Source organism: Manacus candei, unplaced genomic scaffold, assembly GCF_025592945.1.
Source record: "Manacus candei isolate 608988 ecotype Guabito, Panama unplaced genomic scaffold, ASM2559294v1 h1tg000158l, whole genome shotgun sequence".
Taxonomy (NCBI): domain Eukaryota; kingdom Metazoa; phylum Chordata; class Aves; order Passeriformes; family Pipridae; genus Manacus; species Manacus candei.
Genome location: NW_026138206.1, coordinates 446,456 through 460,364, shown reverse-complemented (window position 1 = coordinate 460,364; position 13,909 = coordinate 446,456). Strand labels below are relative to the sequence as shown.

The 13,909-nt window shown below is 50.5% G+C and overlaps 1 protein-coding gene and 1 long non-coding RNA gene across 2 annotated transcripts in view; one reads left to right on the top strand and one right to left on the bottom strand.

Moving 5' to 3' along the window:
* The window catches only part of MYO1D (myosin ID), a 150,350-nt gene that overhangs the window by 32,341 nt on the left and 104,100 nt on the right, over positions 1-13,909 (top strand). The window contains exons 4-12 of the mRNA XM_051772688.1: positions 112-277; positions 2,889-2,942; positions 3,819-3,914; positions 5,487-5,603; positions 6,748-6,951; positions 8,359-8,504; positions 8,591-8,705; positions 9,350-9,520; positions 13,646-13,716. Coding sequence (XP_051628648.1) covers positions 112-277; positions 2,889-2,942; positions 3,819-3,914; positions 5,487-5,603; positions 6,748-6,951; positions 8,359-8,504; positions 8,591-8,705; positions 9,350-9,520; positions 13,646-13,716 — 1,140 coding nt within the window. The remainder of the gene's footprint in view (positions 1-111; positions 278-2,888; positions 2,943-3,818; positions 3,915-5,486; positions 5,604-6,747; positions 6,952-8,358; positions 8,505-8,590; positions 8,706-9,349; positions 9,521-13,645; positions 13,717-13,909) is intronic.
* The window catches only part of LOC127463383 (uncharacterized), a 45,079-nt gene that overhangs the window by 26,553 nt on the left and 4,617 nt on the right, over positions 1-13,909 (bottom strand). The gene's annotated exons all lie outside the window — the stretch shown is intronic.

Below are 13,909 nucleotides of genomic sequence, written 5' to 3'. Positions count from 1 at the left end.
TCAGCAGAGAGCTGAATCCTTCCCCAGAAACGCTCGTGGAACAGATTCCATGGTTTTGAGGGCTCAGGTCTGGACTTAGCCCGTTCCCTCTTCCATCCCCCCATCCTGCAGAGTGAAGAACATCCTGCTGAAATCCAACTGTGTGCTGGAGGCCTTTGGCAACGCCAAGACAAACCGGAACGACAATTCCAGCCGGTTTGGGAAGTACATGGACATCAACTTTGATTTTAAAGGAGACCCAATAGGTGGGCACATCAATAATTACCTGCTAGAAAAGGTAAGGCCCCCTCACTGCCAGGTGAGAGCCCTGGCTGGAGTTACTCTTGCAATATGGGCTTTGCCAGCAGAAGGTTTTCTGTTCAGACAGGTGAGGTGTGAGGGCAGGGAAGATAAATCCAGGGCTTAATTTTCCCTCAGGAGTCAGTAAAGTCCCTGCAGTGCCCTGTCCTGGGACACCATGGCTTCCAAAGCTCACCAGGAAAGAGACTTCATTACTCAGGCACTTCTGTGCATGTGGGTGTGTGAACTTTAATCTCAGCTTTAATTCTGGATACAATTTGCCATCTGCACAACTCCTCCTTTGTGAGTCCCCGCTCTGAGATCTCCCTGCTGGATCAGCAGGAGATCCCCAGGGCTGTCAGTAGCAACAGTCTGCTTGAGAAGTGTTATTTTGGAACGAAGCCACAGCCTTGTGTGGTGTTTTAGTAGCATTGTTTTTATGTCTTCCAAGTGATCCTGAGCATAATTATTTTTTTCGTGTCATTAAGTGGTGTCTGAAAACACTGGGATATGTAAAAGTGTAGAGAAAAGGGGTGTGAGCCATTAACAGTTCTTGTTGTGTGAGACATGTCTGGCTTTAATTATGTGTTTGACCACATCTGCCAACAGCTTTTTGTTTGTGTGTTTTTTTTTGCTCTTCCCTTTGTTTCCCCGAAGTCTATTTTCAGAATAAATACTTTATTTAAAAAACAAAACAAAACAACAAACCCAAACATTTAACTTGGGATACTTTGATGCAGAAAAAGGGCTGGGACTGCAGCTGCAGCAACTTAAATCCTGGTGATTTATTCCTCCTGATTGTTTATTTCATATTCTCTACTTCTCCCAAGTTAAATTTGTTTCCATTTGAAAGGGGTTGAGGCTCTGGCCTGAACACAAACATTAACAGACAGTGGCTTTGCACTGCAGCAGGAACACAGAGAATCTGGAATTACAGAATATCTTGAGCTGGAAGGAACCCCCAAGGACAATCCAGTCCAACCCCTGGCCCTGCACAGACACCCCAACAATCCCCCCCTGTGCCCAGAGGATCATCCAAACCCTCCTGGAGCTCTGGCAGCCTTGGGGCCATGCCCACTGCCCTGGGGAGCCTGGTCAGTGCCAACCACCCTCTGGGGGAAGGACCTTTCCCTGAGATCCAACCTGACCCTGCCCTGGCACAGCTTTGTGCCTCTTCACTCTCATGTGTTCAAACCTGTAACATGAAACAAGGATTTCTTGCTCCGTGACTGACTGACTGGTGCATTTAACTGTCTTTGTGCTGTGTTACCCTGGTGTGCAGTGAGAGCTCTGGGGTGGAGCTGGGGCTCCCTAAACAAGGCCCTTGTGGCAGAGCAGAGCATTCCCTGGGTGCTGTGACCAGCCTGTCCCAGGAGGGTGGAATTGGTGACCACCAGGCCCCTGAGCATTTGTCTGTAGTCACTGGGCCTGCTTTTCATTTCCAGTGACTTGCAGATGACATCAAGCTGGGGGGGAGTGTTGATCTGCTGGAAGGCAGGGGGGCTCTGCAGAGGGACCTGGACAGGTTGGAGAGTTGGGCTGATTCCAGCGGGATGAGGTTCAACCAGGCCAAGGGCCGGGTCCTGCACTTTGGCCACAACAACCCCCGGCAGCTCCAGGCTGGGCCAGAGGGGCTGGAGAGCAGCCAGGCAGAGAGGGAGCTGGGAGTGGGGATGGACAGGGAGCTGAACAGGAGCCAGAGTGTGTTCAGGTGGCCAAGAAGGCCAATGGATCCTGGCCTGGCTCAGGAACAGGGTGGCAGCAGGACCAGGGAAGTGATTCTGCCCCTGGACTCAGCACTGGTGAGGCCACCCCTGGAGTGCTGTGTCCAGTTCTGGGCCCCTCAGCTCAGGAAGGACACTGAGGTCCTGGAGCAGGTCCAGAGGAGAGCAACGAGGCTGGGGAAGGGACTGGAGCACAAGTGCTGTGAGGAGAGGCTGAGGGAGCTGGGGGGGCTCAGCCTGGAGAAGAGGAGGCTCAGGGGAGACCTCCTCACTCTCTGCAACTCCCTGACAGGAGGGGGGAGCCAGGGAGGGTTGGTCTCTTTTCCCAGGCAACCATCAGGAAGACAAGAGGGCTGGGTCTCAAGTTGTGCCAGGGGAGGTTTAGGTTAGATATTAGAAAGAATTTCTTTGCAGAGAGGGTGCTCAGCCATTGGAATGGGCTGCCCAGGGAAGGGGTGGATTCTCCATCCCTGGAGGTGTTTAAGGACAGACTGGATGTGGCATCAGTGCCATGGGCTGGGAACCACAGTGGTAGTGGATCAAGGGTTGGACTTGATGATCTCGGAGGTCCCTTCCAACCCAGCTGATTCTGTGATTCTATGATTCTAAATCATCCTAAAACTGAAATGACGTTTATTTGACTCTTCCACGCGAGGAGTCCTGCGGTTGCCCCTCGGGATTCCTGGGTGGAAGTAGGACATTGCAGCTGTTACACAAGCTGGTCTTTCTGATTATAGACTTCAGAGTCCACATTCCCTGCTGTGCAGTGGTGTTCCCAGCACGGAGCTGGGTTGGGGCTGCCCTGGCCCTGGGGAGCTCCGTGTCTGAGGGAGGTGCTGGGGAAGCACAGCCACAACACCCACGTTTGTGTTTTGTCTCCCCCAGTCCCGTGTGATTGTGCAGCAGCCCGGAGAAAGGAGCTTCCATTCCTTTTACCAGGTTTGTATCCCCTTTGCTGGACCAAATCACTTGTGTCCAGTTTCCAGAGTGCCCAGAGCTCTCACCCTCTCCGGTGTTTTCTGGAGGGTTCTCTTGTTGCAGCATCTTGGGTGATCTTGGGTCCTTCAGCTCTTTGTGCTGGGAAGGAGCATGGGAAGACTGATTGCCTTCCATCCTCCAGTCCCTTATTAACACATTTATAAACTCCAGAGGAGGCTGACTAAACAAATATGGTAGGACATTGGACTTTGACTCACTGTTTTATTTGTAGCAAGTCTAATCCCTCTGTTTTCTCTTAAGGCCTTGAGTGCATATGGAAGTAATTTTATGACACCAAGTTGACTTCCTTGGTTTTTTTGGAGGTCCTTTTTAATGTCTTCCACATTGTACAGTGGTTCCCTGCGTGTCCTGTGGGGGATATGGTTGGCCTGTTAGTATAACCTTGATTCTCAGCCCAGCAGGGAGGGAAGCACAGGTTTGTTTATTTTTTCCCCACTTACTGGGTGCTCCATGATGGCATGTTAGCACTTTCCTCATGGACAGGTCATTTCCACATGGAAAAGTCTCTGTGCAGAGCAGCAAAGGGAAATGTGGTTGCCAAGACACAGCTGTGGCATGTCCCAGATGTAAACAGGGCTGGTCTGTGAGGAGGCTCAGGCTGTTTTTTTTAAAAACAGTTGTGACTCAAAAGGCAGTGATTTGGGCAACCACCACCCCACACCGTGCATCCCACACGTGTTATGCTCCTGACTGCAGATACTGGGGCAGGAATTAATATTTTTGTGACTTTGCTTGTCAAGCAGATGAATAAGAAACAGAAGAAGGAAGGATTTGGTGTTTTTTCATTCACCATTTCTTAAACCCCTCTTTGTGCAGCTCCTGCAGGGAGGTTCTGACCAGCTCTTACGTTCCCTGCACCTTCAGAAGGACCCCTCAGCCTACAGCTACGTCTGTCCTGGGGCACAGATCAAGGTGAGCTTGGCTTAAAACTGTAAGTGCTGCTCGAAATGCTCAAAGCACTGCTGAGCCAGCAGAAGCTGAGACCAATATTTATGGGATGAATATGGAAAGGTGACACTGGTGTTTTATTTTTAATGGAGTTTCTGGCCCTTGGAGACAAAGCACGTTGTGTGCTTAGAATCACAGAAAAAATAGACTTGTGTATATGCAAGTACAGTTGTGCATCCTACATTTAAACATTATAATAATCACTACATTATAAAAAGCAGTAAAATTATGTGTTAATTAAGGCAGGTGTAGATATTTGACCTGTTACCAGTGACAGACATTCCATTATGGAGAACTTAAACTGTTTTCTGGACCAAAAAGCCATAAGGACTCATTTCTTTACAGTAGGACATTTCAGTTACTGAAGCATTCAGTCTTCATGGCTTCAAGGAAAGAAGGGAACAAACCCATGAAGTTTTTAGGACAACAAGATCAGGTGCCCTTGACTTCAACTTGTTAGGTGGGACTGTCACACAGTAGACATTAAGAGGTTCAGAAAATTGCTGAAACAAGTTGAAGATAATTTCTTGATACAGGTAAAAAAAATAAGCCAACTAGGAAAGGCACCTCCTGGGTAAATAGAATGGAGGTAATGTGATGATTGGTGCCTGTCTTGGCCACAGTGATCATGAAAAGATTGCATTTTAAATCTTTGGTGATATGAAAAAGCTGTCAGCAGAGGTACTGCCCTGGATTTTGGGAGAGCAGGCCACAAGATGCACAAGGAACTATTTATTAAAGCTCCCTGGGAATCTGTTTTCAGTAGTATTGAGGTCCATAAATACCAGACACTTTTTGAGAGGTGTCTTTCCAGAGCAGAGGAGGAGACAATTCCAGTGTGTCAGAAGTCAAACAATCAGATGGTTGATTGAACTTGACTGAACAGGGATCTCCTGCTGGAAATGAGGAAGGAAAAGAGAGCAAGGTCAGACTCCCTAGCAGGACTGCAGAGCTGCTGTTCACCACATGGTCAGATGCAGCTGGAGTTGTCCCCAGTGTTGTCCCTCGGAAGCAGAGTCCAAACAAAAGGCTCTCTGATGTCCCCGTGGCTTTCGTGAGATTCTCCTTGGCACAGGAACCCACAGCCCAAGAGATGCCTGATCAGCTCCTCTGGAAATCTGCAGGGAAGGCAAACCCAGGCATTGGGAAGGAGGGAGACAGAGGCTCATCTAGAGGAGGGTGGAGAGCAGAGGTTTCCTGCTGGTGCTCTGCAGCTCCTGCTTGGAGGGTCTGCGAGGGCACAGCTTGTCCCTGCTGCTCTGGGTGTTCTTATGAACCACTTCTGCTCTTTCTCACTGAATTCCACTGGGAAATCTGTTGTGCTGGGGTGGATTTCTGTACCTGCCAGAACACGTGTGTGCAGTGCAGGGTTCAGTGTCCAAGCATGTGAGATGGCATTGGAACAAACTGGGAAACCTCATGGCAGTGTCTTACATCTGAAAAACACCAAAGTACATATCTGTTTCCCATGGGCTTGGGAAAACTTTGCTGAATCCCATTAAATCCATGCTGTCCCAAACTCCTCTTTGCCCTCAGTGTTCCATCAACGATGGTGCCGAGTTCAAAGCAGTGGCTGATGCCATGAAAGTGATTGGCTTCAAGCAAGAGGAGATCCAGACTGTCTACAAAATCGTGGCAGCCATTCTCCACCTGGTAAGGTCCCTGCTCCTGGGTATCCCTGGGCTGTTCCTGGACTGCCAGCAGCTCCAATTTTCCTGCTGCAGAAGCAGCTGGAAGGTCTGTTGGCTGGGAAAGTGTGCACAGCTCACAACTCCCAGTGGTGAGGGAAACTCCTGGCTGGAACAGGACCCGGGGAGGATGGAAGATCACATGTATTCCTGCACATTCCAGATCCCAAACCAGACACACCACTAAGTACTGGGGGCTGTTAAATGTTCTAAAAAAGGAATTGCTGGGGTTTGGTAGTGAGGGGCTGGGGAGCTTCTGTCCCCTTTTGCCCTCACACACCATCCCCACGGTGGTTCTGCTGCAGGGGCAGTGCTTCACTGCATGGTGAGGCTTGAGCACAGGGCACACAGGAGACCTCTTAGTTTTCCATGTTCTGAGGCTCAGGAAACCCTGGAATGCCCTGGGTTCTCCTGGGACCCCCAGAGCCTCCTCCCCTGCGCAGTGTCCCTGCAGCTCAGCTCTTGTGTTTCCCTGAGGAGAGAGGAGGGTGACAAGGAACACTGCAGCTCTGCTCCAGCTCCTTCTCCTCCCTGGGACAGCTGTGCCCCAGTGCTGGGGGGAACAGAGGCAGAGCAGAGTGGGGAACAGGCAGGGTGGGAGAGCACCCAGTGCTGGGGATCACACAGTGCTCAGCCCTGGCAGGGCAGGTACCCGGGAGCAGAGCTGTGGAGGTGCAGTGACCTGCCAGCTTCCCACAGCATTCCCATTCCCTCTGGGCAGGAGAACTGCAGCCAGTGGTTCTGTGGTGGGCTGCAGTGAAGGTGCATCCAGTGTTTATATCCACAGTGTCATTTCCCATCCCTGGACTCTCAACCTTGAGATGGTGTTTGATTAAATCTCAGGAGGTGTTTGATGTGATTTTTCCCGAGAGCTGGACTGAACACCGAGCAGGGATGCTTTGCTTTGAGTCAGGCTTTGCTGCTTCCACTGATGGTGGAGCTTTGTGAGCACGTGGATGTGCCAGGCCCACCCTTCCAGTGTGGCAGGAGATTGGCTGCCTGGAACAGCGGGTGGAATACGGGTGGAAATGGGGGCGGACAGAGGAAATCGGGCAATTCCTGGACACAAAAGGCCGTGGAGGAACCCACCTTCTCCCTGCTTGCTGCAGGGGAACTTGAAGTTCTCCGTGGACGGAGACACTCCCGCGATCGAGAACGGGCAGGTGGTGTCCACCATCGCCGAGCTGCTCTCCACCAGGGCCGACATGGTGGAGAAGGCCCTGCTGTTCCGCACCGTGGCCACGGGCAGGGACGTCATCGACAAGCAGCACACGGAGCAGGAGGCCACCTATGGCAGGGATGCCTTTGCCAAGGTGAGTCCCAGCTCCCTGTCCCTGGGGGTGACAGTGGCTCACACACCTTCCCCCCACCTGTGCCCCCGGCGGAGCTTCTGGCCCTGGAGACAAAGTGCTTGTGTGCTTGGAATCACAGCAAAGAATGTGCTTGTGCACTGCTTAAAATATACCTATTTAAATATACAGTGTTCATCCCACATTGAAACATTATAATGTTTCGTTACCTTATAAAAAGCAGTGAAATGATTCATTGATAAATGCAGGTGTGGATATTTGATCTGTTAGCAGTGACAGGCATCCTGTGCTTCCTGATGGAGAAGCTGAACTGCTTTCTGGGCCAAAAAGCCATAAGGACTCATATTTTACAGTGCTGGTCGAGCTGCACTCGGTACAGCAAGGAACAGTGATGCCTCAGGAAAGGATTCAGTGTGGAATTGCTGTCAGAACTGCACAGCTTTCAGTGCTCAGGAGCATTCCTGGGTGGATCAGCGAGCACAGTGCTTGCTGTGCATCGTGTGGGTTTTGTTTCTGGGTGTACACACACTCCTGTATTCTGTGGGGGATTGTGGCACAGCCCCATCCCTGCCCTTCCCAGCAGGGATCCAGCACCCACAGCCAGCAGGAGGGCAGGGGCTGCAGGCCAGGCAAAGGGAATATGTCATCCAGGGTGGGATGTTTTGTGAAATAAAATTAATTTAGCAGTTAAACACAAAGAGCAGAGTGTGGAACTGCAATATCTAGAACACAAGTTGGAAACCCAAAGTGTTATCTTTTTTTTTTTTTTTTTTAATAACCCCAGAATGGTTTGGGTTGAAAGGGACCTTAAAGACCATGTAGTTCCAACCCCCTGCCATGGGCAGGGACACCTTCCACCACAAAGGTGGGTCCTGATGGCAGGAGTGACAGTTGTCCCTCCTTTGCTCAATGATAGGGGAAGAAGAGATGAAGTTATGAAGATCCTTGATTACTAACTTGACTCCTTTCCCTGATTATATGTTTGCCCAGCTCCACAGCACATTTTGAACATGTAGACTTTGAAGACTCTGCCTACAGAACATTTTCTGTTTGAAAGGGGAACTGGAATATCTTCCTGCCGTTGTGTTCAGTCGTTAGGTTTCTATAACTGACCTTTCACTTGGCTCTTCTTCACTATTGTTAAATAATTCTCAGGAATGGAAGTTATTAGGCAGCTGAAAAGCCAGCTGGGATCAAATTAGGGAGCTGCTGTACCCAGTGACCTCGCTGGGATTTCGACTCTCTATGAATGAGTTTAGGAAGAAAGACAAGAACTATTTTCCTGGAATATTTTCCTCAGTGAGTGGCTGCTCACTGTTAGCAGGTTGTTACCCATAGCTTTGTGGAGGCAGGGCAGGGATGAATTGGCTGGGCAGGAGCAGCAGAGCCCTCAGGGTGTGTGTCCTGCAGGCCATCTACGAGCGCCTCTTCTGCTGGATGGTGACACACATCAACGACGTGATCGAGGTGAAGGACTACGCCAGCACCGTGCACGGGAAGAACACGGTCATCGGCGTCCTGGACATCTATGGCTTCGAGATATTCGACAACAACAGGTGAGCCCCGTGTCAGAGCCCAGTGCTCAGCCTTCTCCCTTCCCAGGGCACTCAGCACCTTTTTTTTCTTGGTTCTGTTTTTGCAGCTTCGAGCAGTTTTGCATCAATTACTGCAACGAAAAGCTGCAGCAGCTCTTCATTCAGCTGGTCCTGAAGCAGGAGCAGGAGGAATACCAGCGAGAGGGAATTCCCTGGAAGCATGTGAGCGCCCTGGCAGGGCAGGGAGGGGTCGGGCTGAGGTCAGTGGACCAGCACAAGTCCCAGCTCTGAGGCTGCTCCACGTGCACGTCCCTGCTGCAGTCGATGGGACATCTGTGTCCCTGCCAGCTGTCCTGGCAGACGTGCTGTCACACCAGGCTGGGGCAGGAGCCAACCAGTCACCTCAAATATGGGAGAATAAGGCACTCCAGGTCTGAGAGAAAACCTGCTGTGGCATCTCTGTGATGCCACACACATCACTGTGTGTTTCTGTTCTGAGTGCTTCTGTATTTGGTCTAGTTGTTGATATTAACATGTAAAAATCTTGGCTTTTCCTGTTTAAATTCCCTTCAGGATGCCAAGGACAGGATGTGCAGTGTCACTGTGGTGACTGCACACAGCTGAATTCTAAAAAGCATTTTAAAGTGCATTCTGTAGCAGAGGTTTGTATCTGAGGGGGTTGAAAAATGATTTTCTCTGCTGTAAAGTGGTAGAGAGTAGCCTGTTTGATTTGGAATTAGAGATCTGCAGACTCAGAGCTGATTGCTTCTCCTGTGCACGGTGGGCCTCATCCTCACTGTCAGCACTGGGACCCTCCCTTTTCTCCAGCCCAAGTCCCAAACCCCCCTGTTCTTTGTTTCCTCCAGATTGATTACTTCAACAACCAGGTCATCGTGGACCTGGTGGAGCAGCAGCACAAAGGGATCATTGCCATCCTGGACGACGCCTGCATGAACGTGGGCAGGGTCACGGACGAGATGTTCCTGGAGGCTCTCAACAGCAAGCTGGGGAAGCACGCCCACTTCTCCAGCAGGAAGGTACCCTCTCCTGCACCCTCAGCCCTTCCTTTCACCTTGCCCAGGCTTTGCTGGAATAAGGAGGGAGGGTTCTGGGGGGTGGCTGGGCTGGAATCGTCCCGGCTGAGTGTGCGATGAGGTGCCCGGAGCAGCCGCAGTGCCCGGCCCCGGCTCGGCAGAGGGAGCTCCAGCACGTCCGATGGCACATCCCTTTTATTCCGGGATAAAAGGAGCCTGAGCTCGTGCCTTGACACATCATGATGTCATCTGTAACCAATCGATGCTCCGCTCCAGCCCACGTGCTGCTCTGCCCAGGCTGCTCTAACGCACAGTGACAGTGAAATTATCCACACTCCTGCTCTGGCACAGGAGTGCTGGGGGTCCTTCCCCTCCTCATTGGCTGCAGAACGTGCTCATCTCCCCCTGTACCTCGCAGCACCCAGGCCCCCCCTCGCCTGGCTTTGTCTGGCCTACAATGGGTGAATTAAAAGGCTTCATTTATTCCTCACTTGGCAGCAGATTGCAAAAATGGTCACCAGCCTGATTAATTTGAGAATCTTTCACACTGAGTAATCAAATAAGGGCCTCTAATTTATTGATGTCTCCCCGCTCAGAAGCGCTGTCTGAAATGCTTTGTGAGTGCTGGTTCCCCTCTCCCCTCCCACCCCAGCACAGCATTTATGTAGGTCAGAAATAGCAAATTAGCCTGGTTGTGTAAGATATGTGCTAAAGGCTGCCTCGGGGGAGCCAGGGTAAACAATGCATCTGGCTGGGAATGAAAACAAACCAAAGCCACTCTTTCCTCCCAGATGTGGCTCTCCTGAAGTGCCCTGTGGCACTTGAGGACACCTCACCTGCCACGTGCACCCGAGCTGAGGGGGGGATCAGGGATCCTGATTCCAGTGTTGACCCAGATCCAGCAGTGACACGGCACGTTCTGGGAAAGCTCACCTGGAAAACAGGTGAAGCCCAGTCTGGGTTCCTGTTTGAGTGCAAACTGCTTCCTTTAATGCTTGGGAATAGTGAGACCCATCCAGGGGGGATGGAGTCTGGGATCTTCTGCAGGGGGTTGGGGTGGGAGTGATCCAGTTTCTGGAGCCTCTGGTCAGTGGATGTGGAGAAAGGAGCTGGAACTGGGTTCCTGTCCTGTGCTTGGTCTCAGAGGAAGGGGTTCCACCATGGGGAGAGGAGATGGTCCTTCAGGGGCTGGAATTTCATAAAGTGTCTGGGAGGCTGTAAAACAAAACATTAAAAATCAACTCTTAGCTCGAGTCCTTCCCTTCAGGAGTCCCTTCCCAGCAAGGAGACATTAAAGGACGAGGCTGCAGCTGCAGCGTTGCTCAGCAGGAGGTGGCGTTGTCAGGAACTGTCTGCACAGACTGAGGGGGAAACAAGGAATCCTGCTATAAATAATGCTTATGGAGGGGATGATGGATCTGCCTGGCTTGCTAATTTCTGGCTAAATCAATAGAACCTTGAAAACATTGACCCACAAACCTCTCAGTATAATTATTACTCTTCCTCCCCCTCACGTCTCTGCAGTCGTCCTTTACCAGCACCTGAGATCTCTTCCCACCCAGAACTGCTGGAGGAAGCCTGAGCTTTCCAAACCTGCCTCTCCCAGCGTGGATTACAACAAAGGGCTGGATTTCGTGTCAGGATTTGCCTTGGCAGGGGCAGTGGGTCCATCCAGACACCGGGAAGTTCCCTGTGGGTGGAGGCTGTTCCTAAACACATCCTGTGCTGATGTGTTGGGAGCAGCTCCCACCCTCAACCCCAGTTCATGCCCCACTGCCCCCCTGGCTCCCTGTGGATGAGCTCTGGGGGGCTGCTGTGCCCTAAATAGTCCCTGTCCTAGTTTGAGCCCCGCCTGGCTGATCCCAGCTGCCTCCTTGGTTGTCCTGGTGAAGGCCAAACAAACCCAGGGAATGCTGGGGAACACTTCCACTGGGGGCATTTGGGGCAAAATGTTGCGTTCCTGGAGCAGGGGTTGTCCTTCTTGGAGCTGTCTGACTCTGGATGTGCAGCCTGCTCTGATGGCCCTTCCCAACATCACTGTTTGCTTTCCTGGCCTCGTCCAGTTCTGACTCTTTTCTGTTGGTGTTTACTTTGGAAGGATCAGGTGCAGTGAGTGTCCATGAATGCCCAAATCTTCAAAGTGTGGAGAACATCAATCTCAACCATCTGGTTGTGAAGGGAAGAGTCTCAGTCAGTGTCAGTCCATGCTGGTCCAGCTGATGTTGTGTCTTCCAAGTCAGTGGGCAGGAGGCTCTTGGAAGTAGGAGAGAGATGACATGGGACAGATGTGTAATGATAACATGATAGACACACTCCCACTCCCCAGTGATCTGCAGCCCAGGAAGCTCCTGAATCACTGCTGCTATCCTTAATAGATCAGGTTTTTTTTGGTTTTTTTTAATTGTCAAAGAACTCCACAGCTTAGATACACATGTGGAGTGCTCCTTCCTTCCTGTTTTCCTCTCTCCTCCCTTTTCCCTTTCAGGTTCCATCTCTCACCTCCTAGTTTTTAAATGGCAAACCATGGTTCACATCATCTCCATGTGATTTGCCATTGTCTCTGGGCATTCCTTTCTTAACAGTTATGTGTGGGGACCCTTCTTCTTTTCTTTCAGAGCCCTTAAATTCCGTGAGCTGTCAGAGAGGAGCCTCCTGGAAAGGCTCACAGAAAGCCAAGCAGGTGATCCCCGGTGTTCAGAGACTTGCTGGTCTTCATTTTTTATGCTAATTTCAGCAGATTTGCTCAGTAGACAGAAAGTTTGGACAGAATCACTTTTTAGAAAAATGAAAACCAGAACAACAAACAACAAACTCACCGATCCATGTTATGGCTCCTCCCAGTCTCTCCAGAGCTGGATGAGTTTTAGGAGGAGCTCGTGCTGCCACTGTGTTCTGTCTGGTAGCACAGGCACGTTTCCTTTGGCATTGGCTTTATACCTCTTTTATTGACTTGTTGCTTTGAGCTGTGTGTTTGGGTGGCAGAAAAAGGCTTTCCACCCTCCCCAGCCCCGTGCTGGGAATGCAGCTGCAGGCAGAAAAATGACTTTGTTTTCCTGGTATTGCCTCGTTTCTTCATTTTCTCTCTGTTCTGCTGCACCTTGGTCATCCATCAGCCCTGCAGCTCCTGCTGCTCTCCCTGCTCCTGCTGGGCTGGCCTTCCCACGCCTCTGGAGCCTCCTGGGCACCTTGGAACCCACACTGCTTGGGTTCCTCCTTGGGGTTTATTTTGTGTAAAATATATTCTGTGTTGTTCTTTCATCCATTCTGTCAGTTTGAGCCAATCTGTTTTCTCCTCTTGGACACGGGTGAATTTTTGGAGGGTATCATCCTGCTCCCAGTCACCTCTCCTGCCCTGCACTTCAACCATGCTGAATTCCTCCTTTATTTCCCCAAGACTTTGGGGCATTGCAGATATTGCTCCCAGCCCTCAGTGTTGTTAAATGGTGCCTGTGCTGCCTGCAAAGACTGAAGTCATCTCCTGCCCCTTTTGCCTGTAACAAAAACCACTCATTTTTTATCTCATTCTCCTTTTTTTAATTAAGCTGAACCTGATGGATTTTTTTGGCTTCTGCTATTCCTGAAGGGATGAGTTTATTACAGCCACTGCTGCTGAGCAGCTGCCACTGGACATCCCTTCCAGAAGGGATGGGATGGGAATTTGAGCTGGAGTGGTGGATCTGCAGGGGGGTCCCTGTTTGAAGGGTGTCAGATGACCAGGAGTGCTCTGGGACAGAACAAGCCCTGCTGTTGTAGCTGTCACATTTTAATTGGCTCATTTCTTTGCTGAGCAGTGACACAGCAATGGGAGAAATATAAAGGAAGACTTAAAAAAGAGTCACAAATGAACTCGTGGGTGCAATGTTTCTCTACAGGCACAAGTGTTCTTTCTGCATAATGGTGTTTCTGAGAAAATATCAATTTCTTTAATAAAACCACAGGCTCTTGCAGCTTTGTACAAATTTATGTTCTTGCGGTATGAAAAAACACATCAATATTTAACTGGATTTCACATCTGCACCTACACATATGAAGTGGAATAATTAGAGTTCCGTGAGGGCTGTAAATCCAGGGCTGAAGCTTTCCTGTCAGTCCAGGGGTGATATTTTAATGTCTGTGGATTTATTTCAGCTTTGTGCCACGGACAAAACGCTGGAGTTCGACAGAGACTTCCGGATCAAACACTACGCTGGGGATGTGATGTGAGTCCCTGTCACAAATGAAAAGTGGCACCTTCTATTTTTGTCCTTCCCCCAGCTCTGGAGTGGTACAATATTCTGATTTACTGCTGCTGCTGGTGTGAGCCAGAACTCTGTCACCCACAATTACAGTGTGCAGCACTCGCTTATCAATTAAATCTGCTCTCTCCAGAGGGGGGTTTGTGCTTGGAACCAG